This window comes from Nyctereutes procyonoides, unplaced genomic scaffold (genome assembly GCF_905146905.1).
Source record: "Nyctereutes procyonoides isolate TBG_1078 unplaced genomic scaffold, NYPRO_anot_genome, whole genome shotgun sequence".
In the NCBI taxonomy this organism is placed as follows: domain Eukaryota; kingdom Metazoa; phylum Chordata; class Mammalia; order Carnivora; family Canidae; genus Nyctereutes; species Nyctereutes procyonoides.
Window position 1 is genome coordinate 13,790,525 of NW_026575051.1, and position 26,572 is coordinate 13,817,096.

The 26,572-nt window shown below is 41.8% G+C and overlaps 1 protein-coding gene across 6 annotated transcripts in view; it reads left to right on the forward strand.

Moving 5' to 3' along the window:
- The window catches only part of RUNX2 (RUNX family transcription factor 2), a 149,468-nt gene that overhangs the window by 50,899 nt on the left and 71,997 nt on the right, over positions 1-26,572 (forward strand). For 5 of the 6 annotated variants that reach the window (XM_055329933.1, XM_055329927.1, XM_055329928.1 and 2 more), the window contains exon 4: positions 17,412-17,585. The exons of the other annotated variant lie outside the window; for it this stretch is intronic. In XM_055329933.1, coding sequence (XP_055185908.1) covers positions 17,412-17,585 — 174 coding nt within the window. The remainder of the gene's footprint in view (positions 1-17,411; positions 17,586-26,572) is intronic. 6 annotated transcript variants of the gene reach the window in all.

Here is a 26,572-nt window from a genome sequence, read left to right on the forward strand (position 1 = left end):
TAGGGAATATTCTGAGGCTTAAGGGTGGTCTTCTTTGAAAGCGCTATTTAATAGCTGTATTCTTTGGTTTAAATCTTTATTTTTATAGCATTTGTGTTGTTTCGCACTGAAGGGATTTTATTTTCCTATTCTCCTGATTATTTTAAGGTTAGCAGTTGAATGTTGCTAAAATTTACACAAGGGAGTGGTTCTCCGTTACCCTCCCCCCATCCTGCCCTCCTCCAGGCCTCCTACCTGCCAATTGTGTCTGAAATAATTTCCCAGCAGCGCTGTTGACTTTGGGAGATGCAGTATTTCTGGTTCTTGGTGTGTGTGCGCGCGCGCGCGCGTGTGTGTGTGTGTGTGTGTGTGTGTGTTCCCTAATATCTGGCTGATAATTAGTTGTTACTCAGCTTGGAAGTTCTGTTCCTTTCTCTCCTCTTGACCCACTCAGAGAATTAACATGTGGTAGTCAAAGTGGGGGTGCCTTATGCATGACGACAGGTGCTAATCTTCAAGGAAATTTACCTTGCATTCCACCCATTAAGGGTATGGTACATAAAAATGGCTTAATGTCTCTTTGAAGGTGTCAGTGGGCATGTGTGGACCACACAGAATGGGTTTCACTGAAAGTAATAGAGTGAAATTGTCTGCATAATTATTTTCGTTGGATTGAGAATCAGCAGCCCTCGTTGGGTTCAGGAAATAAACCTCTGTTAAAACCATATGGCACTATTCTCAGAAGAGATGTTATTACAGGGCCACTTCCCTCTGAAATTTTGAGTCAGGAGTTCTTGAAAGGAGTCACATATGTTTGAGAATGAATGTCAAGTTTTCTTCCTCCGGTGTCGTTATGAAAGTCAGATGTTTTCTTGCCTTTTTCACGAATGCCACCACGGTCAACAGGTACAAGGTGCTTGGGAAGAGGCGGGCCACCTTGGGTATACACGTTGTGAATTATTATCTGGGCCAAGGGATTTTGTTCTTAGAAGAAAAAGTACTCTTAATTCAGTGAAACATGTGATTTGTCAACACTGAAAACACATCTTGAGGTTAGGGTAATTACATTCTGTCTGCCCAGGCCCTTAATGCAGATTCAGTGGCTAGAAAATTTTCCTAACTACTTGTCACAGTACTGGTGTGCTCCAGAGATAGCTGTGTCAGAGTGAAAGGTAAAGCGAGGGAGTGCAGTTTGCATACCAGTGGCTAGGGAATATTTTGGGAAGAGCTAAACTAGGTACATTTGTTAAATAACACCCACAACAGTTTTAGGTTTGTATTTTAAGTATCTATATCTATTTAAGTACTTAAGTACACAATACATTGTGCACATTGCGATGATTCATTATGCATTTTGCTTTTTTGGGGGCGGTCCGGTTTAGTCTTTGCTGTAGAAGGAGTATAAGCAAAAGTTGATTTTGTTCATTTCTTTTAATGAGCCTGGAAAATTCTCAATCTGTAGAGCTTACTCTGGCTGTGCATAAAGCTAGGAAGTTCAAATGTCTCCTTGAGTGCCAGACTCCCAGCGAGTACTTACTGGGTATTAAGTCTCGCTTTTCATTACATACTGTAGAGGAAGAGGGCAAGACAGCCATGACTGAATGGCTAGAAGGCTTTTCAGTTGCCTTAAGTGTTTTTATAATGAGAGTTGGGTTTTACTAGATGGAGAGGCTGATAGAGTATGGATTCCATCAGCCCCCGACCCATATTCTGGATTCATTCATATATTTATTCAACATATGAGTGCCTACCATATGTGTGTTGAAAAGGGCCATAGGAATTCAGAGAGGACTTAGTCATATGCATGGCTCAGAAAGAGGCCGAATCTTGGAAAAGGATAAAGCATGGGTATTGATGACGGTGACTGTGTGGCAGAAAGTGATAGAAAATGAGTAAGGGCCTAAGAAGGTGGCAGCAGAAGTGACATGGAAGTTCAGAAGCAGTTTTACTTCTGTCTGGGGGTTTGGAAGGAAGGTTTTATTGAAGTGAAAGTATTTGAGCTGAATCTTGAGTATTAGTAATACAACTTATATAATGGCAGAAATTCTTGAAATGAAATTCTAGGTGGATAGATGGTGAGTTTCAGGAGACTTAACACTAAATTTCTTTTATTTTTGTCATAAAAAGCCCTCCAAGCCCTCCCCCTTGACTCTGGCTCTCTTTGCGGGTCTGCTGATGGAAGTTTTAGCATGGCCCGGTGCTTCAGCTTGAGTTTTAGAAAGGTACCTCAGCCTCACCTGTCAATCTATCTTCTCTGCTAGTCTAGGACCTCTTCTATGTTAGGGGCTAAATAAATTCCAATGCTGTTTTCTCTAGTACAATTCTGTCTTTTTTTTTTTTTTTTTTAAAGTTCTGTAGTTTCTGACTTCTGCTGGAGCTGTGCTAGTACCGATGTTTTTGCTCATTGTAGATACTCAGTTGAATGTAATTCGGTCGAACAACGTAGATCAGGTAATGGAATTAACTTCTTAATTGCATATCGAAGTCTGTTTTCAGATTAAGATTAAGGAATGAAAATTTATACTGTGAACTGGTACATAAGATTACAGAATAGCTAAGGGTCTAATTTTGAATTTATAGAAAATAAGCCCATTACAAAACCAGTAGAGGTGATCATCGTATTTCTTCAAGGGGAATTCTAAATTGTTTTAGATTTTAGCAACCTCTGGAGGTCAGTTTTTATATAGGGAAAAGGAAAAGGTCTAAAAACCTTCAGCCCAACTTGGTGGCTCAGACTTTTTTCCTAAAGTCCTTTTATGTGCATTTATTAGACAGGTTGCTGTTCTATAAATGATATCACTCGTGCTGTTTGCATTGGATCCCTGCCATATCTCCATCCATAACAGATGGCTTCTTTTTTTCCATCCCCGTGTAGATTCTTCAGGGTTTGTTACTTTCTGATGGACCACAGGAGTGAGCAGGGGTGTGTGTGTGGGGGGGGAGGGGGAGGGTAGAGATGAGGGATTGCGTTTATTTTATTTTGTTTCCGTACCTCACTGGAGTGCAAATGGCACGATGAGAAGTGCTCAAATATGCTGCTCCCTGGGAATCAGGAAGGAGCCTTTCTCAGAAGATAGGCTGGGAAAGACAGTTATAGAGAGATTTTTGCTATGGATTCAGGTTTTCTTCTGCTCTCCTTCATCTCTGAGGTTGGCTCTGATTTTGGCTTCCCCCATGCAATATTTAGACCACAACAAATTTTGCTTATTCCTTGACCTGTACAAGTGGTAAATACAGAACCACAGTCTGACTTGTGACTTGGCCCAGAAAGGGCTGAATATGTCCTGTGGGCACCTCAAACTGATGTCCCACACATGTCTGGGGTTCCCCACCTCCACTTCAGCCACACTTCTCTACTCACATAGGGACCCCTTCGATTTTACCAGTTTTGAGGGCCCCACAGTTCACCCAGGTGACCAGATCAGAAACCCGACTCATACTCTCTGCCTTCCTTGTTACATCTGATTATTCTGTTGTCTGGATCTGTGCACCGTTCCCTTGTACCCATTAGCACTGCTTTAGCTTGGTTCCCACTCTCACTGTTATCTCCTGACCTGTAACACAGATGTAATTTCCTCACTGGCTTAATGCCCCTAATTGTACTCCCTTCTAGATCTGTTTACCCCCATACGTAGATGGGTCCTCCTAAACTGTAAATCAGCTCATGGGACACCCTGTGCTTAAAATACCTTAGTGGTTCCCTGTTATTTACAGGATGAAGTTCAGACTTTGTGGCATGGTGGACAAGGCCTTTCAGCATCTGATCTGTGCACCTGCCTCCCACCCACACCCCTGGTAGCTGAGCTTCAGCCATGCCAAATTGTTTCATTCTACCCTTTTTAGATCTTTTTGTCTTTGCACTTCCTGTTCCTTCTGCTTGGAGTATCTTTTTTTTTTTTCTTTTCTACATTTGCTTGACTGCGTTCTACTCATCCTTAGATGCCATCTCTTCTATAAGCCCTCTCTGGCCACCCTTGGAAATTAAGCATTTGTTCATTGGCTCCCCTCTGGCTTTGTTCAGTCTTTGATGATGGTGTTTATCACATTACTGTAATTATTTGCTTATCTGATGCTTCTCTTAGTATATTGTGCGCCCCCTAATTCAGCATAGTTCATGGTGCATAGGAGATTTTAATTGATATATGGAGATCATATTTGCAGAGTGGCTTTACCTGCATAAGATGTTCTCACCTCTATCAATTTCATTTCATCCTGGCAATATTCCTGTGATGCACATACTTTGATCCTCATCTGACATATGAGGAAGTTTGAGTCATGGGAGGAAGTTGAGTCACAGAGATGATAGATTATTTGCCCACAGCTCCACAACCAAGTTAGTGGCAAATCTAGGAACAGACAGCAGGTTTTCTGCTCCTTGTGTAGTCAAGCCCAGATTTAGCTATGAGATTCTCCTTTTTAGTCACATACAGGCTGGCTAGGTCTTTTAGTGAACTTTTTTTAAGTTCACTAATTCCCTCTCTCTCTCTCTCTCTCTCTCTCTGTGTAGCCCAGAGTGAAGGTGAGGTATCCAGAGCATCATTGATTCTTAGAACTGGAAGTTAGATAGTCTGTTATTTTACAGATAAGAAGGTTCTGTACCTGAGAAGTTCACAACCTAACCATTTGTTAGGCCACATCTCCTGATGAGGCCTGCGGTGTTTTTCTTACTATATATTGGGCAATCATCAGTTCTCTTGAGTAGAGTTTTAGTGTTCAATTTCCTGGGTTGTTAGTAGGATTTTTTGAGCTATTAGGCCAGTTAATTCTTGGGAAGACCCTATCCTGAGAGCAGAATGGATATCCTTTCTGTGAATATTCTCAGGGAAAAGCCTGTTAAAGAGCTAGGACTCAGATGAGAAAGGATCAGAGGTGATGTGCTTTTTATTGGTTACACCACTTTTCAGATCGTACTACTTCTTTTCCAGTGAGTGTCATGGATTCTTGAGCATGTGCCATTTTGAAAAAAAAAACAGAACAGATGACCAAAAACAAAGGCATATAATTAGGCTGATACACAAGTATACCATGTTGCAAGGAAAGGTGAGTTCCTAGTCAGATGGGTTGTAGTGTCATGGTATAAACAGAATGTAAAGCATCTTTGGTCTCTAGAGGACAACGTTCCCAATTATATGAAAGAGATCCAGAACTCCATAGTATCACCGTATACTCAGTAGTTTCATGATAGAGATACCAGTATACATGTATTATGTGGAAAAGCTAACACTTTATACATTTCACATGGGCAGAAGAATTCACCAAACTGTCATTGATTAAATAATTTAGCATGAAGCTAGCAGACAGAAATTCTTAAAACTTAACACTGCACTTGCTTTTGAAAAACAAAAAAGTTTCAATTTTAATCACCCGAAGGGATTTTTTTTTGGGGGGATATTAAAAAAAATTGACTATTAAGCTGGTGTCTCAATAGTGTTCTTCACTTGAGGTAGCCTGAAAATGAGCACCAACTCACTTCCTTTGGATTGAAAAGAATGCATTTTTCTCATCTGTGCCTCACACACACACAAAAAAGGTTAAATCTTGCTATCTCTAAACTCCATTTAGCACTCCTTTCGATTCCCTTTTATATAACAATAACTTGATCCTACTCAAAATACTTGGCACCTTTTGTGACAGCCTGGAATGTAAGAACACTTTAGCAGATCTGAATGTGAGTGAACTCCAGGAGTTTTGGAATGAAGAGGTAGAGTTCTCAGTTCTTATTCAGAGTTCACAGAAGATAAGAATACCGGGATTAACACAATAGACTCCTTTCATTTCCCGAGGCTGAGTAAAGCAATTATCTGTCTATCAAGACTCTAGTAAATGGTGCAAGAGCATTAAGGAGGGGTGGGTGGACAGGTGGATGAGCGCTATTCCATTGGAAAGCGGTACTTGGGTAGGAGGGGATCCTTTGAATTTAACTTGTTAACCGTTTTATTTTGCAGTTTATATCATGTTACCCTTGCAGCTTAGAAAGAAAGGATTTTTTTTTTTTTAAGTATATATATCGTCATCGTCGATGGCATTTTCAGTTCCTTGCTCATCTGAATTTTATTAGGGGGCTTATTTCAAAGACATCTCCTGTTTAATCATGTTTAAACAATCTGTTTAAGACCTGTTGTGTAGATATAAACACAATAGCCCTTTAATGTACTAAAACAGACTTCTGACAGACACAGCACACAGCAGACATCCATCCATTATTGCTTAAGCCACTGTTCCTTCCATGCCTGACCTGAGAGGGTAACCACAGAGCTCAGCTGACAGCCATCGCCGTTCAGAAGACCCTGACTTGCCCGTATTAATGTCTAGCGAGCCGAGAACTGCCGAGCAGCAGACAATCAGAGAGGTCTTAGACTAGATTAAAGCTAAGTACCTTAAATCTGGTTTAATGGCTGTGTTTACATCTCCTTCTTCTTCATTCCTTTAAAAAAGTAATCAGGTTTTGCAAGCGTTAAGAAAACCACCTCTTCTTGCCAGCTGGACTAGGTCCAGTTGAAGCCAAGAAATTCCCCCTCCCCTTTCTTCTTCTGTCTTTTTCTTTTTATTTCCCCTATGATCTTCACTGCCATTCAGCACAGCAAGACCGGGCCGCGGGAGCTGGCTAAGTTTTTCCTCGGTTATTACTTTTTAACGTTTTCTTCCTGTTACAGAGCTGGGAAAATTGAAAATGATGCTCTGCTTCTGTCGTGGCATGTGTCAAGAGAGGAGCCCTTCGCACTTTTAATTATTTCTGCGTACTGTTTTTTCCCCCTCTGCTTTGGACACACATACGGTTATATAACGTATGTCTGAAACCATAATAATGAAAGGGAAACAGGGACGATTGCATGCTAAGGGCAGCCCGACAGGATCCAGGAATTGCGTGACAGTCTGTAGGCTGGTTGTCACTGGCCTCTTTGAATAATAATGCCATCCATGTTTAGCAGGGTTATTGGCGAATAAACAGTGATGCTTTTTGTTCGGCTGTGGAAACTACCATGTCCACTGCTTAAAACGTTATCATTAAAAAAAAAAAATCTTTACATCTCTCAATGGGATCTCTGCAGACGCTCGTGGCACAAAACTGGGGTGTCTGAAGCTTCGTATAGTAAAGGAAGGCAAAGGAAATGTTTTCAGAAGTGTAACAGTCAAATTTTACTAAGTTTTTGAGTGTGTGTGGGATGTAAACATAGAGATCTTTTGTTCGTTTCCCAGAAACTGAAGGGAGATGAGAGATGCAATTGCAGATGGCCCAGGATGGTTGTGGATGTTGGGTTGGCATTAGTTGGACGACAAGACGTGTGGTGATGAAACAGAGTTGGGCAGATGGGGTATAATTGTAATGAACTCTCTCAGAAGTAAGCTTCTCTCCTTTTTCTTACTGTTCTTTTTGGGCCTTTTCTTCTCAGCTCCCCTGCCCCTTCCTTTCCTTGGAGGTAGAGGAGGACTGAGACAGGTCAGGGGACTAGCTTCCAGGGTCTCTGCCTACCTCCACGATTTCACCCAAGTCACAGAATTTTTTTTCCTGGGCATCGGTTACTTTTCTAAAGTGAAGAATGTGGCCTGGGAATCCCTCTTCTCTTCCAGCTCTGAAAAATTCTCACTCGTGTAACCTTACTTTGAAATGGGAGTGAAGAGGGAAAGATCATCCCTTGGAAATGACAGGCGAATAAGTCAAGGACAGTGGGATTGGAACCGTTCAGGGCCAGAGAATGTGGAGGTAAAGGGGCCGAGGAAATGTGGGGTGTTTTAGGACACGGGAGCGGCGCTATAGTGAAGTCAGCCAGGTTCTCCGGGAGCTCTTTTTTCCCCCAACTTGCAAAAAGTATTATGTCTCCCCTTGTGTGTTTCCATTATATTTTCATCTGGTCTTTCTTTAAAAAATTTTTAAGCCTTTTTTTCTTCTTGCATCCCGTGAGTTTCTTTTTCTTTAGATGTCTCAAGTTTTTTTTGAGTCCATTATTTCAAGAAAAAGGATTACACTCTAAGCATATGTTTTTTGGAAGCTATTCCCTGATGTGTGACTGATCCTGGCATAGCCTGATAGCCCCTTCAGTCTTTGATGGTCGCGATTTGCCACTGCCTGAAATCTAAAAGCTATAAAGGAACTCGCAGTTACGATACATGCATGTTAATATTTCACAATTCTTTCATTTATATATTTATTGAAAGATCTTGAATTCTTGAACCTTTATAAGCCCAGATTTTGGAGTAGGCTGTCCCTCAGTGATCTCGCTCATGGGTCCAGTTGCATTTAAAAAATGGGTTTGGGAGAATGAACTTTTTACTCACTCATCTAAACTGGCGCCTTTCGTTATTAAAAGAAAGCAAATTCAGTTTTTAACATTTTTTTTTCCCTACAAACTGGAGTTCCTAGAATATTTCTATGGAGTCTATGGCTTAACTATGTAATTATGTCTCTTGAGTAGATTATGTTTTTTTCTTCCCATAATTATGTTTTTACCCAAGAGACTGGAAGGCTTCAGACCTCTCTTGGGTGAAATTGTTCTTCCTCTCTTCTTCCTTGATAAACTCTGAATTCTACATGCCTGACTCTGTTCAAGGGCTGAAAGGGGGCTCTTGAAGATATGTGGAAGTGATTATGATTTTTTTTTCCTTTAGAAATTGGTTTATATATTAAGAAGGGCCCTTAGAGAGACTCTGTTAGTTCATTTTTGAAATGCCATCAGAGAAGAATCTCCTGGAAGGAGATTTGTTTATGATCTGTGGTCCTCTGTCTGAAGCCACACACTAACATGGCTCTACGGCTGTCTCCTCTCATGAGCTGTCTTTTGTGAGCTCTGGGGCCCCACGCACATGTCATGTTGCATGGCTTCTAGTGGCTCCCGAGGACTAGAGGTTTCTTCAGCATGAAGGCAATTTCTTAGTCCACTTTACTGTTCTAGTCCAGAAATAGTTTTTGACCTGAACCAGACAGCACATACTTAGGAAAAAAGATGACTCAGCAGCCTTTCCCAGCAAAGAATATAGACTCATCAATTTTACTGTGGGAAATGTTTCCCAATGACTAGCTCTTTTTTTTTTTTTTTCTTTCTTCTCCTCCTTTCTTTTACTGGATAAAAGGAGAGGTAATTCTACAGTTATCAGTGTTCTTATTTATTAATTCAATAAACATTTGTTGTGTGCCTTCTTTGTACCTAGGCTCTAAATTATGTGTTAGACATGAGACATGACACCCATCCTCAAGGGGTTCACAGTCAAGTCCAGGAGGATCTAAGATAATAGGGTTTGAAATTCTATATAAATATTTTATATCCATTCATAGTCAGAGTCAGCTAATGCTTACTGAATGCCTACTACACTTAAGTATAACTACATGTTGTAGACAAAAAAATAATGGTAGCGGCTTTCAGCTTGCTGAGATGGAAACCAGAGGGCTCACTGAGGCCCTAGAGACAGAAGAGACCAGGACAGTGTGATGGCCAAATGGAGATGATGGGGTGAGGGTATTATTAGTGGAGGAGACAGCTTGTGCAAAGGCACAGGGGCTCTCTGAAGAACTATGATAGTCCAGTGTGAGTAGAGCATAGGTGGGGAGCTGTACAGTTGTAGCCATCTGAAATGAGAGTGATAACCTACATTTGGACCATATTTTCTAGGTCTTTCCAAGTCTTTGTTTTCCATGCTGGGCTCAGGGAGCTATGTTCAATTCAATAGACAGTGTTAGATAGTTGAAAGTTTTTTTTTTTTTTTTTTAATAGTTGAAAGGTTTTAAGCAGATGAATAATGTTAGGATTTAGGGGCTGAAAAAACTTTAGAAATTATGGAAATGAACCCTTTACTTTTGGTAGGCCCAGAGGGCTCCTTTAAATCTTTTCCTGTGGTTGGCCATACAGCTAATTGGTGTCCTTTCATTTAATCCAGACTGCTTTCCCTCCTGTATTAGCCACAAGTGAGAGATTAGGAGTGGTTCTGGTGGGACTGGAGAAAATGAGGGCCTATCCCTTTGGAAACTAGGAATGGCCTTAACCCGGAAAGGGAGGTGGCAAAGGTATACCTGGGTTGGATTTTGAGTCCTGGAGAGTAGAAAGTGGTGGTATTAATGGAAATAAGGAAATTAGAGGAGAAGCTGGTTGGGACTGTTTGTAGTGGGGGCAGGGTATGTCAGGGAGAGGCAGAGGGCTTAACTAAACATTACAAGCATCACAAGAGTATGGTCTTTGATTTTTAGACGTTCACAAACCACCAGTGAAATGTAGTCATCTGAATGTAAACAGAGAGGAGTTTCACTTTTCTTCGTGGTATTTCCATTTTCACACATACGTAGGAATGCAGAAAATCAGGGTTTTCAGTCTGGAGCCTCAACAGTTACAAAGCATTTGGATCCCAACTTTGCATGGCTCCCTTAAGAACTCCCTGGAGTCTGTGTAATCTCCCCTGTTATGTTGCTTTTGCTGGAAACCATCTAAATCAGGTTCTTTGAGGTGAACTAAGGCCCATCCTTAGTAGTAGAATGCCAAGTAATTTCATTTGGAGTAGAATTTGGGCTTTAAAATTAGTCCACCTGTTCCCGAGCCCCTCCCTACAGACACTCCTTCGTGTACCACTTTCAGCGTAGAGAGATTAGAACCAAGGCTTCATTTTTTTGTTGTTGTTTTTCCAGAACTACTACGGAATAGCAGCTCTGTTGCTCTATGACCAATTTCCTCTGAAAAATGGCAACTCTTTCTTTTTTACTCCAAGGATCATTGTCAGAACATCTTAAACGAGTCTTTCCTGTGGCCTGAGGCCTAGAGTATTGGACCAGCTCTCCTCCCACACACTTGTTGACAACAATATTAGCTAACATCTTCCCAGGGTCACCCCTTCCTCCAGGCAAGCCTGAGTGCCTGGCAGAGGAGGCTCTTGGGTTGCCAGAGTATCTTTTCAATAGTTAGGATTAAAAAAAAGATTTGTCTTAAAAGGCCGAGTTCCCATATATATTGTATAGTTTAGAAGAATTAATGTGTAGTTGCAAAACTAGAGATGTCAAGTGATTTGAAGAATAGCGTGCTTCTTTTGAGATTCATATCACGTATGTGTTCAACACTGTCTTGTCTCACACGATATTTATTATCATGTTTCTGTCATTTGTTCTCTAGCTAGCTCTCCTCCTTTCTTCTCTACTTATCAGAATTCTACTCAACATTCTAGGACATGATGATCTCATCATCCGTGAGGGCTTCCTCTTTCCTATTAGTCAATATCACTTCTTCCTAGAGCAGTTTATTGTGTGTGTGTGTTTTTTAAATTTTTCTTTTATTATGAAAAATTCCAAACATATTAAAAGAGATTATATTCAATAAAATCCCATATACACATCTCCTTATTTTATAACTAATGACATTTTGCTATATTTGCTTCATCTGTTATTTTGCTGGAATGTTGCATTTTTTTATTTTATTTTTTTAAAAGATTTTATTTATTTATACATGAAAGACACACAGGGAGAGGCACAGACACAGGCAGAGGGACAAGCAAGCTCCCTGTGGGGGGGCCCTGGGATCACACCCTGAGCCAAAGGCAGATGCTCAACTACTGAGCCACCGAGATGCCGCTGCCGAAATGTTTTAAAGCAAATACCAGACATTGTGACATTTACCCCTAAATATATATGGGTTTAGCTCTTCTAAAAAATAAGGGCATATTCTTACATAATCGCAAAAAGCATTACTTCCTTAATACTTTAAAATAGTCCGTATTCGTATTTCCTCAATTGATCTCCCAAACCTAAGCATTTTAGTGATTGCCCTCATCGTAGCTTTATTCAGTTACATTTGCTTGTCTTTATTCTCTTACTAGACTGTGAACTGCTGCGGGACAAGGATGTTATCTGGAATAGTTTCCCTCCCCTCCTCCTTGCAATGTTTAGGAAGATGCCCCGCACATGCCCACGCTAGCTGGCCTAACGGACCCAGATGTAGACTTGGTACTGGTTCCTCATTGACGGTCCATTGCAGATCTGCCTTTTAGCTTTAGTTATTTTATTTTAAAATTGTATTATCATGATACCCAGGAGGGAAGTAGATACCCAGTAAGAGAAGTGAGTGCTTAAAATCAATTTAAAATACTGATGTCAAAAGGCAAGCTGCCAAACCTCGTGCCCTAGCGATTGGTGAAGTGACTTGACTATGCCCCGTGAGAGTGAGCTTGCTGTGATAGAGTGCCCTCTTTGTGAAGTTGCCTTTTTTCTGAAAGTACACTCTTTTGGAAGTGCTTCTTGGCGTCCTTCAGGAGGAGTGCTCTAACTGGTGCAGTGCATCATGCACTGAGTACAGTGCATAGAGTGTGAAGATCTGGCTGGGGGCCCACACAGCTTTCCATGGTTGTTAGGCAGTTCTCAGTTAACTTTTATAGAAACGGGCAAAATGGGTCCCATCACAGAGGCAAGTTTGTTTTCGTAGTTCACATAGCACAGTTTCTAGGTCTTCACCAACTGCTTTCAGATGCGTGATCTTTTAAGCAGAAATCCTAATGGCAGGTCCCGAGCTTGCCTTATAAACGTGGTGCCCTTGTACGATGAGAATGGGGTCAGAAGGGATGGGACAATCAACTGCACTCAGCTGCACTCTTGTTTAGGGACCTAACTGTTCCACATGCGTCTTTGCTCTTAAGGATGTGTGAATGCTGTGACCTTTTGATCATGCTTTCTTCTCGTGCCCCTGAGTTTATTGCAACAAAAGTCATATTCAGCCAAATATACTCAACTTCTTGAAAGAAATTTCTTCTGAAAATTACTTTTTTTTCCTTCCCATATTAAATTCACTCTTGACCATGATTTTTTCCTGGTGCTGCAGTGGTTGTAATCTAAAATAAGCTGGTTGGCAGTGGGAAGGAAAAGGGCCCGGGGCTAGCCATCAGAAACCCTGAGTTCTAGTCCTGCCACTGACTATGTGACTTTGGGCAAGTCACTTCCCCTCTCAAGGATTCAGGGTCCTCATTCATAAAAGAAATACACTGCCCTGAAATTTAGAGTCAAAATGATTCCTGTTGCCCTTTTCAGCTCTCTGATTCTGAATAACTTGCAACAATGCTAAAGAATTATAGAGAGGGCTCTTTCAGAAAGCAAGCAAGCAATTCAGCATTCACTTAAGTAAATGTCCTTCAGGGACATTTCTTAGCAAACACCAATAAGGACTGGTCTCTAAAGTAACGCTTTGCCTGCTAGATTCACTGGATGGCCAAATAAGAGAAGAGTTTTTTTGGGGGGGAGAAAGATAACATTATCCTATGACATCCTGGGCCTGAAAATTTTCTTTCCAAGAGACATTGGTCTAAAAGAGGGGAATATTCATTCAATCATTCATTGCATAAATATTTGTTGAGCAGCTACCCTATAGCAGGCACTAAACTAAGTTGTAAGGATACAACTTTAAGCAAGATAGAGCACTTATCCTCATGGGGTTTCTGTTTTGCAGGAGAGACAAATAAATACACAACAGAACTACAGATTGTGGTAATAGCCATAAAGAAAATACACGGAGGCTGTGCTCGAGAAGGAGGAAACCTGCTCTGGGTATAGTAGGCAGGCAAGGCCTATCATAGGAGGTGGTGTTCACTCTGAGGTCGAAGGGGTGGACCTAACAGAGAAATAGGAGGAGAGCATTTCGGGAATACAGAGAGGTTCTGAGATGGGAAACTGTAAGAAGACATTGTCAGATGCCCAAGAGAGAGATGATGGGGTCCTAGACTAGAGAATAGAAGTGAGGGAACTGAATGGCTTTGAGATACACTTTTGAGATGGAAATGATAAGGCTTGGTAATAGGTTGAATGTGGAGAGTGACAGATAAGGGGAAGTCAAGGAAAATGTCTAGGTTTTTGGCTTCCATGAATGAGTGGCTGGTGCCACTTACTGAAATGAGGGTACTCCTGGAGAGGAATAGGGTTCTCTGGCAAGAAGAGTCAAGAATTTTGTTTTTAATATACTGCATTTAAGATGTCTTCGACATCCCAGAGGAGAGTTCAGTAGGCAGCAGGACCTACAGACCTGGAACTCAGGACAGAGGTTAGGGCTTACCTCAGAGATGGGGGAGTCACTAGCATGAACAGGGGGCATCAAGTACATGACTGTGAGATCATCTTGGGCAGTGGTCCTTTGCCTTGGCTGCACATCAGATCCTGTGCTAAGTAAGCTTTTACAAAATAACTCCTTGGGACCCACTTGCCAGAGATTTTGATTTAACTGAGCCGAGGTGGGGTCTGGACGTCTATATTTTTCAAAGCTCCCTGGAGGATTTCCTAATCTAGCTGGAGTAGAAGAGCCACTGCTCCAGGAAATAAATTTCCCATTCTTTACGCCTTCCTCCTGTTTGGAAGACACAGTCTTCGGCCCTTCAGATGAGGTTCAGTTCTCCCTGTACCATGGCAGAGTCTTGGATTTAACTCTGTTGTGCCCTTGTCTTCCATGTTCTCGATCTCTTAAGGGAGTACTTGAGTATGGAGGATTTAAGTAGGTCTTCTTTCAGCCCATCACTCTCATGCTAACCCTGATGTGGTTTAGCGGTAGCTGGTGTTTGTCATGGTTGAAAGATGAAGAACCCTTTCAGCTTCTGTTCTTCATTGTACCGTAAGAATTTTGTTGTGGTTGTGGTGCTGGCTATGAAGGGGCAGACATCTACAAGGAAAAACGCATACCTCTTTTTATACGTACGCAACCGCAGATAGATATTCTCTGAGTTACTCTAGGTGTCTGTAGGTACTTGGTAGCTCCACCGTTTGAAGGTAGTTTCCATAAGGTCATTGAGGCTTTTAAAATTTCACCTGCTCTTACATTTTTTCATCCTTATCAGTGCTGTTTCAAGTCCTTTATTCTTGCCTACAGCCTCTTGTGGCTCCCCTAAAGCACTGTGCTAAGAGGAAATGGAAAGGGTACTCACCCATCCATATGCTGAGCTCACATCTCATCCAGTCTCTGTGAAAACCCAATGAAAAGGCTGTAGAAAGCAGAGGCAAGGCTTTATTAAGTTTTCTTATGACCCATAGCCCACATAAAGTCCCAGTGTTTAAAGGAACCATGCAGGCTCATGTAGTCCTCTTCTTAGTCCTCAGGGAATCTGACATTCCAAAAATATGGCCTATTAAAAAAAAATAACTTCCAGGGACAATTCCATAAGCTTTCTTGTTAATGTTTACAGCTGTATCAACACCACAGCAATGTTTTTTTTTTTTTCTATGTATGTGAGGAACAGAATCCACGGATCTAACTGACAAGTACTCTATAATTCCCTTTGTGAAACTAGTTAGACATAGCAAGATGCATCAATGGAAGTTTGTTTAGGGTAGTGGGTGAGCTATTAACGTTGTAATTGAATCCTTGCTGCTGCTTCTGCTCGTGCTGAAAACCAGCCTTGGCCCCGCACAGGTGTCTCTGTCGATCTGGATATTTTGGGGAGCTTCGTTAGCTAGGACGGGAACCATATACCATCCAGGCTGTGCTTGCTGATGGCTAAAGACCACAGGCTCGCTGTTTCACCTCTGCCGGCCCTAGTTGCTTTGTCTATGACCATCTTGCTGGCTGTGGGTTGGGAGCCGTTTGGGGCAATCTCTAAAGACTGCGGAGAGTTCCAAAATCTATTCATAATCTGGTTAAGAAGTCCTAAACAATGGGGAAAACAGCATAAAAAACAATACATTCGCTTGGTAACTTTTCTCCTGATCTCAGTTCCTAGTTCCAGCAGATGCCCCAAACTGATGCTGGCAGGAAATAGGGTGGTGGGCGCATTTCAGTTAATGGACCTATTTGGAACATGTTTGGCTGTGGAGACAGCTACGCTCATATTACCAAGCCTTGGCTTCCTGTCTGTTTTCTTTGGGCTGGGTAGGCAATGAAAAAGGAGACAGGAAAATACATTTTGGGGCAAATAAAATAAGGAATCTGTCTTATGAAGACAGCTTATAGCTGGGAAATTCTAATGTTCACCTTAACCCTCTCCTGATAGATTGCTCTTGTCCTGTACCGAGAGGAGGATGAGGTGTTCTTGATACTCATAGAATATACCTCCTCACTGTCAAAGGCTCTTAATAATCCTCCTTCCATTATTTTTTCTTTTTTTTATGGATAATAATCCTGATTCCCTGAATTTTTCTTCAGAAGGCAAATTCTGATTCCAGTCATCATCTTAATGGCTCTTGTTTTGTTTTTTAAAGAGAGGGCGTGCATATGCACACCTGTTCGAGAGGAGAGGGGAGGGGCAGAGGGAGAGGGAGAAAGTCTCAAGCAGGCTTCACCAGCAGGGAACCTGAGGCAGGCCTCAATCTCATGACCCTGAGATCATGACTCAAGAGTCAGAAGCTTAACTGACTGAGCTACCCAGGTGCCCCGTAGTGGCTCTTTGAATCAGCTTCAGTTACAGTATGTTGCGGTGACAGACTAGGGCCTCATTCTGGTACAGAATATGGAAGAAGGAACCTACAGTGTATTTCTGTTCACATATGAGGCATTATGGTACTCGTTCACCACTCTGGCACTCCACAGGTGTGCACTTAATTTATGTAGCACCAAGATTCAGATGTTTTTCTGTTATACTTGCACCAAGACAACACTGTACTCTGCTCAGAATGATTTCATGATTTTCAAAAAGCCTTTGAACCTTCGTTATATTGTAATTTGCATATTTCTTTAAAATCTAGAACTTCCTTAGATTTTAGACTTGAATAAACTGGAAGAGAGACAAGGTTTTTTTGTTTTTTAATAATGGATTCTCACATTCACATGGTAACCCAAATGGTATTTTTCTATTTCTTATACAGAATCATAGTACTAGATTTAAAATTAAAAAAGCATTTTCTCTGATTTAACATAGTTTATTTATGTGCTTTTAGGTATCCAGATTCCTCTTGAGAATTTGAGTTTCCTTCACTATATTTCCATATTTTTCCTCTTAAAGGGGTTTAAAGGTTTGAGTTTTAATTTTTCAGAAAGCAGTCACAGTAAGGTATAGTTGTAATAAAAAAAGAAAAGTCAGTTATGTCATTGTGGAAATTTCCCTTTGACAAATGTGTTTGTCTCTGTTTCTGCCCCAGTTTTGAGAGAATATGTGTGACGTACACAGACTCTCTGAACTTTGAGGAAATTTCTTCCTTCATGAAACAGGCAGACACACCCCAGTACACAATCACCTTTCCCACCATCGCCAAGAGGGTTAGAGGAGGCACCCAGAGAGTCTCTCCTGAGTTCCGGCATCCTGGCCTCACTGCTGGCACTCCACTCCCGAGTCACCATATGGGACCCTCGGCTCTCCATTCATAGGACAGAGGAGTAGGAATGCTTGCCACCAGATGATGCTTATAAAACCACTTGCGATAGGCATTATAGAGACACTTCATTATAAATATCAGTATTGATGGTTCCTTGGCTTAACCCCCCAGTATGTATGTTCACATATCTATTTAGTATGGTCAATTGTTCAGCTAATTAATATGCTTTTATTTTATGATTTGCTGTTTCCAGGGCACAGACAGAAGCTTGATGACTCTAAACCTAGTTTGTTCTCTGACCGCCTCAGTGATTTAGGGCGCATTCCTCATCCCAGTATGAGAGTAGGTGTCCCGCCTCAGAACCCACGGCCCTCCCTGAACTCTGCACCAAGTCCTTTTAATCCACAAGGACAGAGTCAGATTACAGGTAAGACAGATTCCTAGGTTTCACTTGCACACGTTCCGGCAGGCTGGGGGTGAGGGGCTGCCACATGAGACGCACTCACTGCAATACTCCTGGGCTCTGAAATGGCTTTATTATTAAAGAATCAAGACGTGACGATCTTATGGACCTCCTCCTCCTCCTCCCGCTTTTCCTCCTCCTCCTCCTCCTCCTCCTCCTTCTTCTTCTTCTTCTTCTTCTTCTTTTTAACGAAAAATTCCGGTATGCCGTAACTTGGGGATAAAATTTGGGGGAAGTTGCTGTGAATGCTGTACTCTGGAGCACTGTCAGTCTGCACACTGGTGGAGGGTAATAACTATGCTCTCTAGGAGAATGTTCATTAATAAGTTTCTGTACTGGGCCCTGGGTAGCGCAGAGGAGAGCATCACACCCTCGCTATTAGAAAATCAGTGTTACTGTCTCAGACTTGGGCTTAAATTTCTTACATGTATAACTATTTCATTAAGTTTGCTTGAAGATTGCCCAGGGCTAACAGGAAGCCTTGATTGGTGGGTGTAAGGCAAGGTCAATGAGCGGCTCATCAGGCAAACAGAATTTGCTGCTGATTCACATTTAGCCCCGGGTCCTAATGCGACATTTCTTTTTATACTACATTCTAGTAAGCTGCTTACTACCTTTCTTCTTAAAAATTAACGTCAGCATTGCATTACAGACTAATCATTCATGTTTGGTGCAGTAAGACTCCCAATTCTCTCTCTCTCTCTTTTTTTTTCTGCCCCATTTGTGCAAAAACAGATCTTGCTTTTAGTGCGATTGCTTTTAGATCATGGTGACAGAGGAGTGTGTCAGTCATCATAGATCTTTAATTTGCTGATCACAAGTATTGAGAGCTGATGTCACCTGGTCATGTCATTTGGTTTCTGTTGTTGGCAAGGGTGGACTAGAATGGAGGGAAAATAACTCAAAATGTACAGTAAACTCTCAACCTTGATCTGTTCTAATGGTGAGGTTTTCCCCCATAGTGGCTAGGGGTTAAGTGTCCTTAATGGTTTATAAACATAATTGTTTATAAATGGAATGACCTACCTCTCTATCTCTCCTGCCCATATTAGATATATGTCTTCTTGGATATTTATTTAGAGTGGGTGTATGTATATTAGTCTGCATATAAGGGTATACCTGAGTATATATTTAAAAAATAATACAGAATTATAAAAATAAAATATTTAAATGCTAAAGAGAACCAGATATCTGCGTCAGGGAAGAACATTAGAGCTCTGTGAAGAGTAGCCATGTATTAGCCTAAATAATTCCCTAAATATTGATATGTAGGAATCAAAAGGCTAATGCCTTTACTAGACATGTGTCCTTAATAAAAATGCAAGGGTGAAATTCACACTAACTTGTAAACATGAAGCTTGTAGCTATAGGTGCTACTGCATTTAAAGTAGTGGGCTTTAGATCTTTGATTAAGGTCCATAAATGGCTCTCCTTTTGTCTTTATAGTATTTTTTAGACCATATGTGTGTATGGAAGCATTTGGATACATACATAAAAGTGTTTATATATGATTTTAAGGGACTTATGATGACTAATAAAATATATATAACAAAAATGCATGTTCTACGATTTGGCAATCCCTGGGTTCTTGAAATGTTTGATTTCTGTATTCTAACCCTTAACTGCTAATTACATTTTGCTAATGACCAATGCTTTTAAAAATGGCCTTTGGAAACTGTGTGTCACTAGATTCACTTTTAAGAAGATGCTTTTCTCAAGGCTCTGACCTCAGACCTAAAGATGACATCATAAAAAAGAACCAGAGGACATTTTAGAAACTGAAGGTACCTTAGATATCATTAACCAAAAGGTTGGTAAAAGTGGTGAAGAGGATCTACATTTTAGCAGCAGATGTAAGTGCAGAAAGTAAAGATCTGAGGAGATCCACGTGGGTAGTACCAGGAGAGATCAGGGTCGTGACCACATTCATAGATTCGGCTCAACTCTGCTCCTCGCCCTCCTTCCTGTTGGGAGGCTCAGGAACATCAAGCTTCTTGTCTACAGTTTCACAGCAAGTTAGTGGCAGAGCAGAATTAGGTCTCTCAACTCCTGATGCAGTATGTTTTTTCTTACATGTTACTGTGCTGCAACTCCATCATGGTCAATTAAAAATAATTTTTAAATATTCCCTGGATGTATTTCTAAAAATCAAACTATAAAACACTTGTATTTCTAGGTACTGATAGCTTTCTGGAATTATATCACAAGAGAATTAACTCTGCATTTGGGATTACAGCACCAGTATAATTGATTTATAGATCAGTCTTCTCCTTTTTCTAACATTCACAAGGTATTAGGCCCAACAACTTTCTCCAGCCTCCTGATTTGCAGATTTACACACAACACACACACACACACCACCCTTACCCACTCTTGGCCACATGCACTTCCTATATGTGCTCCTATGTCATCAGTGAGATAATACAAAGTTCTATCCATAACCAAGGATGTGTAGGGTTCTACTGTAACTCAAATGAGTAGGAAAACCAGAAGACCCATAGCAGCAACAACTTCAAAGTGAGTTGAATAGATTTCATTTTTTTTTCCTCTCTGGGTTAATTTTCTTATTTATTTAGTAAATATGAATTAGAGCCTACCTGAAGTAAAGAATTGGGTCTTAGGTAATATGGGATGGGGGGAGAAGAAAAGTGCTCTGTCCTTGAGGTGTAGTCTAATGGAAGACTTAGCTATCCTTCCCTGCCTTCGCATGCCACACCCAGTCCCCAGATGATAATGTTGTTGTTCCCTGAGTACACATTCTTCTCTCTGCACCCCCTTACTTAGGCTATCCTACTTCCCCTTGATTTCTGTCTGCTGGAGGGTGCCATCTATCCTCCAGGGTCACTGTTAGCTTCTTCAAGAGAGCCCGGCACCTCTATCTAGATGCTGCCTGTCCATCCTCTAAGCTCTAGTTGAGATTGCTTGATTTTAGAGCTCCCACATGTTTGTTTTTTTCTACCCTGCTAGATTGCAAATTCTTTAAGGGATTTATTACGGGATTTATTTTGGTTTGTGCCTAACATCTTGTGAAATGTCGAATGAATAAAAGTTTATTTTATTTTATTTTATTTTTTAAGATTTTATTTATTTGAGAGAGAGAGAACATGAGTTGGGGGGAGGGAGCAGAGAGAGGGAGAAGCAGACTTCCTGCTGAGCAGGGAGCCCTAAGCAAGGCTCGATCCCAGGGCCCTGGAATCATGAGCTGAGCTGAAGGCACCACTGAGCCACCCAGGTGCCCTTGAATGAAAGTTTAGATGAGAAGAAGTCCGTATAAGAAGGGCTGGGATGTCATGCCTTGTTGGCGTTAACTGTTCTAATTTCCTGTCCCCAGGGTTCCATTGTTCCCTGGTGATGAACAATACTGGCAGAAATCACATTTCAGTATAATACTTACATAGTTAAACCATTTGGTTTCACTCCAGTGTAAGATCTACAGAATTGCATCATTCAATTTAAATTCTACTTATGAGCCTTAGCTATAATGGATTTTGTGACTTCTTTGCAGTATGTCACATCTGCATTTTAGTTCATGGAATCCTTTGGATAAAGATGTTTGTCACCTCTCACTGGCTTGGCCCTCTTGACATCTCAAGCTCTTACTTCAAGACTGTAGATGCTGATCATGGTTCTGTGGTCACTATTGATTCTCCCACTTGCCAACGGAAAAGGGGTGAAATGAAGTTAAAGGTCATAAACTGAGGAAGTGATAGGCATTTAGTGTTTCATATTAGTGACCTCCAGTGTCTCTTGTAGTTCCTTAGGGCTAATGGTTCCTGTCGTGCAGTGGGCTGGCTTCTTTGCAGTGCTGGTCTCACGGTGTCATGAATGGCTGATGTTCTGTCTGGAGGCTCAGGGCTTTCTATGGCTTCCTGAGGAAGTTGCTTCCTTCTGGGTGCTAAGAAATACCTAGCCAGTCACAAATGTCTGCTTCTTTTGATTCAGAATGTGATGATAGCAGTGGAGCAAGGATATCATGTTAGGGGATATTACTCAAGATAATCTCTATTTTAAACTCAGTATTTTGTGGTGGGACAGCTGCATCTAAAACAAATAAACAATAAAAAGCAGACTTAGGCCCTTTGGTTTGGTGGATTGGGACATTCATCTAACCTTTGGGGTGGGCATTCTGCTGTTCTGTTATTCATTCATTCAAAAAATATTTGAATGCTTACTATCTGCCAGTCATTAAGGGAACAAGATAGTTTCTGCTGACAAAGAGCTTACGTTTTTGTGATAGATATGGTCTGTAAATGGCTAAATAAGCATACATACAATGTAATTTCAGATAATAACACCATGCTTTAAGAAATTAAATAGGGTGATGTATTAGAGAACAACTTAGGGAAGGGAGAAGGTAATTTTGATTAGAATGTTGGGACAGGGTTCCTTGAAGAACTCGGAAGATCATGAGGAACGGCATTTCAGGCCGTGGAAAAGTCATGCAAAGGCTCTCAGAAAGTGGTGACCGTGGTGTGCCTAGGCTGCAGGAAGGTCTGTGTAGGTGGACATGGGAAATGATACAGAAAGGCAGGCAGGGAATGGATCACGTGGAGTCTTTTTTTTTTTTTATGATAGTCACAGAGAGAGAGAGAGAGAGAGAGGGGCAGAGACATAGGCAGAGGGAGAAGCAGGCTCCATGCACCGGGAGCCTGACGTGGGATTCGATCCCGGATCTCCAGGATCGCGCCCTGGGCCAAAGGCAGGTGCCAAACCGCTGCGCCACCCAGGGATCCCCACGTGGAGTCTTTAAGGGCCTAGAAAGGAGCTTGGGTTTTGTTCTGATTGCAGTGGGGGGCTCTTGAGGGACGTGAACAAGAGAATGACATTATCTAATATTCATGCTCTTATTTTATTATTTATTTTTTAAAAAGATTTTTAAAATTTATTCATGAGAGACACACAGAGAGAGGCAGAGGCACAGGCAGAGGGAGGAGCAGGTTCCCTGTGGGGAGCCTGATGCAGGACTCGATCCCAGGACCCCGGGATCACTACCTGAGCCAAAGGCAGACGCTCAACCACTGAACCACCCAGGCGTCCCTAATGTACATGCTTTTTAAAAGTCACTTTGGTTGCTGTGTGAAGAATGGATTGTATGGGGGCCATACAGTCCATTGTAGAAGCAGGGTCATCATTCGGGAAGCTGTTGCTGTAGACCAGGAGAGAGTTAAGGATGGCAGCATTTCTCGTCTTTCTTTGAGACTCAGATCAAATGCCAGGACCTCTGTCAGGCTTCTTCTAACCTACCCAGGCTGAACCTAAAGCTCCCTCCCATACCACTGGTCCATTTGGTGACAATTATTTGTTTACATGTCTGTCTCCTTCATCAGACTTTGAACTTTTAAAGTTTAAGGCCGTGTTTTATTTACCTCAATGTTCCCATTATACATAGTGCCTGTTGCTTTGTGAGTTTGGTTTGATGATGAATGAATGAATGGGTCATTGACTTCTTGAGGAAGTGTGACCCATTATGATCTTCGCCCTAGTACCTGTTTGATTGAATTATTGTGAGCTACTCTTTATTGGATGCATATTGTGTGCCAGGAGTTGTTGTAATGAGGTCAGTTCCTGTGCTCCTTACAACAGCTCTGGCAGGTGGATGGCATTATTATGCAAAGCTGAGGGTCTGAAAGGCCAGATGCCTTAGATACCCTGCCCAGAGTCCCACTTAGAGCTAGTAAGTGGCAAATATAGGTATGAAAGCCAGATCTGCACTGCTTCAGGGTCCTATGCTCCTTAACCATGAGCACTGTTTGGAGGCTGATGCATGAGAGGCTGTTTCCTCCCATTTCTGAACCTGCTGACTTTCATTTATGCAGCTTTTCCCCACTGACGAACTAGTTTTGCATAAAGTTCTTATTAAAGCCTTAAAACAATTCTGAAAAAGACATATCTTACAGGTGGAAGAAATTGAGTCTTCGAGAGATGACTCACTGAAAGCTTCTTCAGCCACTATAATCGACATGAGCTTAGTAGATCCTTAGTAGGCAGTCATCCTCATCCCTGTCAAGTCGGGTATATTGCTGACAATCTAAATGATACATATTCTAAGGGACTACTTTCTTTTTCTTCTCCCCACCGTATATTATTTAGAATCCTCAGGGATGATATTTTCATAAAAGGGATGCATTAGGAGTATCTGAATCATGCTTTAAAATGCAATAAAATTGTTTTCAGTGGTTAAATTACAGTTTCGTGAATTTATATTCAAGGTAATACTTTTAGAAATCTCTCAAAAAGCAACTTGGCCAGGCATCACGTAGAATAATCATCTTATCAGCAGTTACATTGACTGCAGTGAAGTATTTCCACCCAACTTTGTATTCCCTTTGCCAGCAACAAGCCTTTAAACATGAAGAGGATCTCAGCCAATTAGGCCAGCTGAGCTTGGGCTGTGTATGTTTGGCTGTCCCAGGCCTGAGCCCACAGCCTTGCACTGAAATATTTACTAGCATAATCCTTTCCGAAATAGGAAAGCACAGCTGAGTAGTGTGTGTCTCAAATTACAGCTGTATTCAAATGCCCAGTGACCACACAACTGTTTAATGTGAAACAGAGTGGGAGGTGAAGTGGGCATGGGGCAGGGGTGGTGGGCAGTGGCTGCAAGTGTGAAGAAGAGCCGGAGGCCCTAGAGAGGCTCAGTGACTGTTAGCAGGAAGAGTGACCACAGGTGCCATCAGCATTGACAAAGTGGTGGGGCATGGGGAAAGGGAGAGGTAAGTGAGGCCTCATGCTTTTTGCCCACCATGGTCTTACTTACTTGTAGGCCTCTTATGTCTGAAGGAACTGAAATCACTGCCTTCAAAGGCAGGCTGTTGAATGTAGTGTTCTTTTATTTTGGTGGTGCTAATGTTTAATTTTTGAAGTTATCAGAGAGTCCTGTCCCATTCTCTGCCTTGGATGGTTTGCGCAGGAGATCCAAGTAAATTTGCTGCTGCCATGCACATTTGTAAGCTGGCAAGCTCCTTAGAAGAGTCACCAGTTACAGTCCTTGTGAGAAAACGGTACAAATTGTGTGTGAACAAAATTACACATCCATTGAGCTTTGGCAGCCACCTTATGAAGAAGGGCAGAATTTGAGGTCAGCCTGACTGGCTTTGAAGAATAAGGCTCAGGAAGACTCTGTGGAAGGCTGGTGGTCAACACATCAAGTTGTCGTTAGCCTGTTAGTGTCCTTAGATCAGCTTCTTAAAGGTCTCTGGACTTTTGTCAGTAGGAATCCCTTATTAACTGAAGATGCTCTGGGGTCTCATAAGAGCTTTATTATGCTCTTAGAAAAATGGAGAGGGGCAGTGTTCCAAAAAGAATTAATTTCTTGAGTTCCAAAAAACTTGCCTTTGTAATTTCCTCCTATCTGGAAGAGAAGATGCATAGTTAATGTCTAATTGTGATAAGACTCCATCTACATAATGCTGTGCTTTATCCTTCCTTCCCCAAGACTGTTGTGTTTCTAGCTGGTCTTTGGGTCTCTGCCCAGAGGAAGTCTTGATTTCTTTCTTTCATTCTTTTCCAGAGCATTATCTTTCTCTGGCTTTATATCTGGTTTTAGCTTTATATACACATGTGTGTGCATGTGTAATACAGACACACAGACGTGTATATATGTATATGTATATATGGACAAATGCATGTCTGTCCTCTTCACTGGTTGCCTAGGGACCTTTCTTGCCGCTTTTTACCTTTTGCAATGGACTGTAGGCAAAATAATCAGAATAGGAATCTAGCTTTGGAGGAAATATTCACCCTACAAGGCCAACCCAGGAGAGGGGCATGTCAGGCATGCAGTTTGGTATAGTGGATGCTCTGGTGGTGCATTTTGATTCCATTTCTTCATCTTGATATGTGCATAAATGCTCCAGAAACAAAATTGTATGTCTCTACTACCACATAAGATCATCAGATTTTTTTTTCTAGGGCTTTATTTGGATAGAGACTTGCTTTTTAATGTTTCAAAAACAGTAGCAGTCTTTAAGACAGATATTACTGAAGAGTCCATATTGTGAAGTCTGTTTTGTGAATAAGAAAACCTAACCACCAGGAGATTTCTGAAACTCTCGGAGCTAATTTTTTTTTTTTTTTTTTTTTTTGCCAGTAAAGATAAAATTAATTTATTTGCCCTCACAACTCCATGGGCCGCACTGGGCCCCACAGTCCTATAAGCGTGCCCTGCAGCAGTGGGCTGGGAGTCCAGGTCTCTGGAGTGCCTACTCCCTTGTCCAGAGCTGCCTTAAGCTGGCTTGCTGCTGACCCCATCATCCTGCTCCCACATGCAAGAAGTGTTTAGGTCCACCTGCAACACACCCAGGCCTGCCTCTGGCAGTAAGGACAGGGCCCTGTGGGTGGCTGCAGCACTGATCCCTGTGGCCCTGGGTGAGTGGGAGGGCAGGTGGGTTCAGTGCAGAGACCTGCTGTCCCAGGAAGGTGAAATCTGACAAGGTGGTTTTAGGTGGAGAGGAGGTGAGAGTTTAGGGGAGAAGGTTAAGGAGAATGGTAAATGATTGGAACAGTCATCCAGATGAATGATGGGAAAGGAAAAGTGGCTTTGGGTGAGCATCACTGAGGAGATGGCTAAGGATAGAAATATTTGGACGAGCCAACCATCACAGTTATGTGCTTCTCTCCTGCATGCATTGCAGTTTGGTAATGGGAGTGGGCTCTAGTGTAGTGGATCATCAGGGAGAATGAGTCTCTCCTAGGATTTGGTAGGATTCCGTACAAGTCAGGGAAACAAGGAAGATGTCGAGCCAGTTACCAATATGGAGGGATATTCAGGAGGTTGGTAGGTCATGGTAAAGATAGAACTTCTGTAGAGGAGTTGGCTCTGTCTTGTGATTTTGGAGAGTAAGGCAAGTGGAAAAGTTAGGAGGAAGGAGGAAAGATCCGGGGAAATCCTAAGTTTCAGGTTGGGCAGGAAGTAGGTGTCCTGTGGAAAGGTTGAAGGTACATGGGAGCTC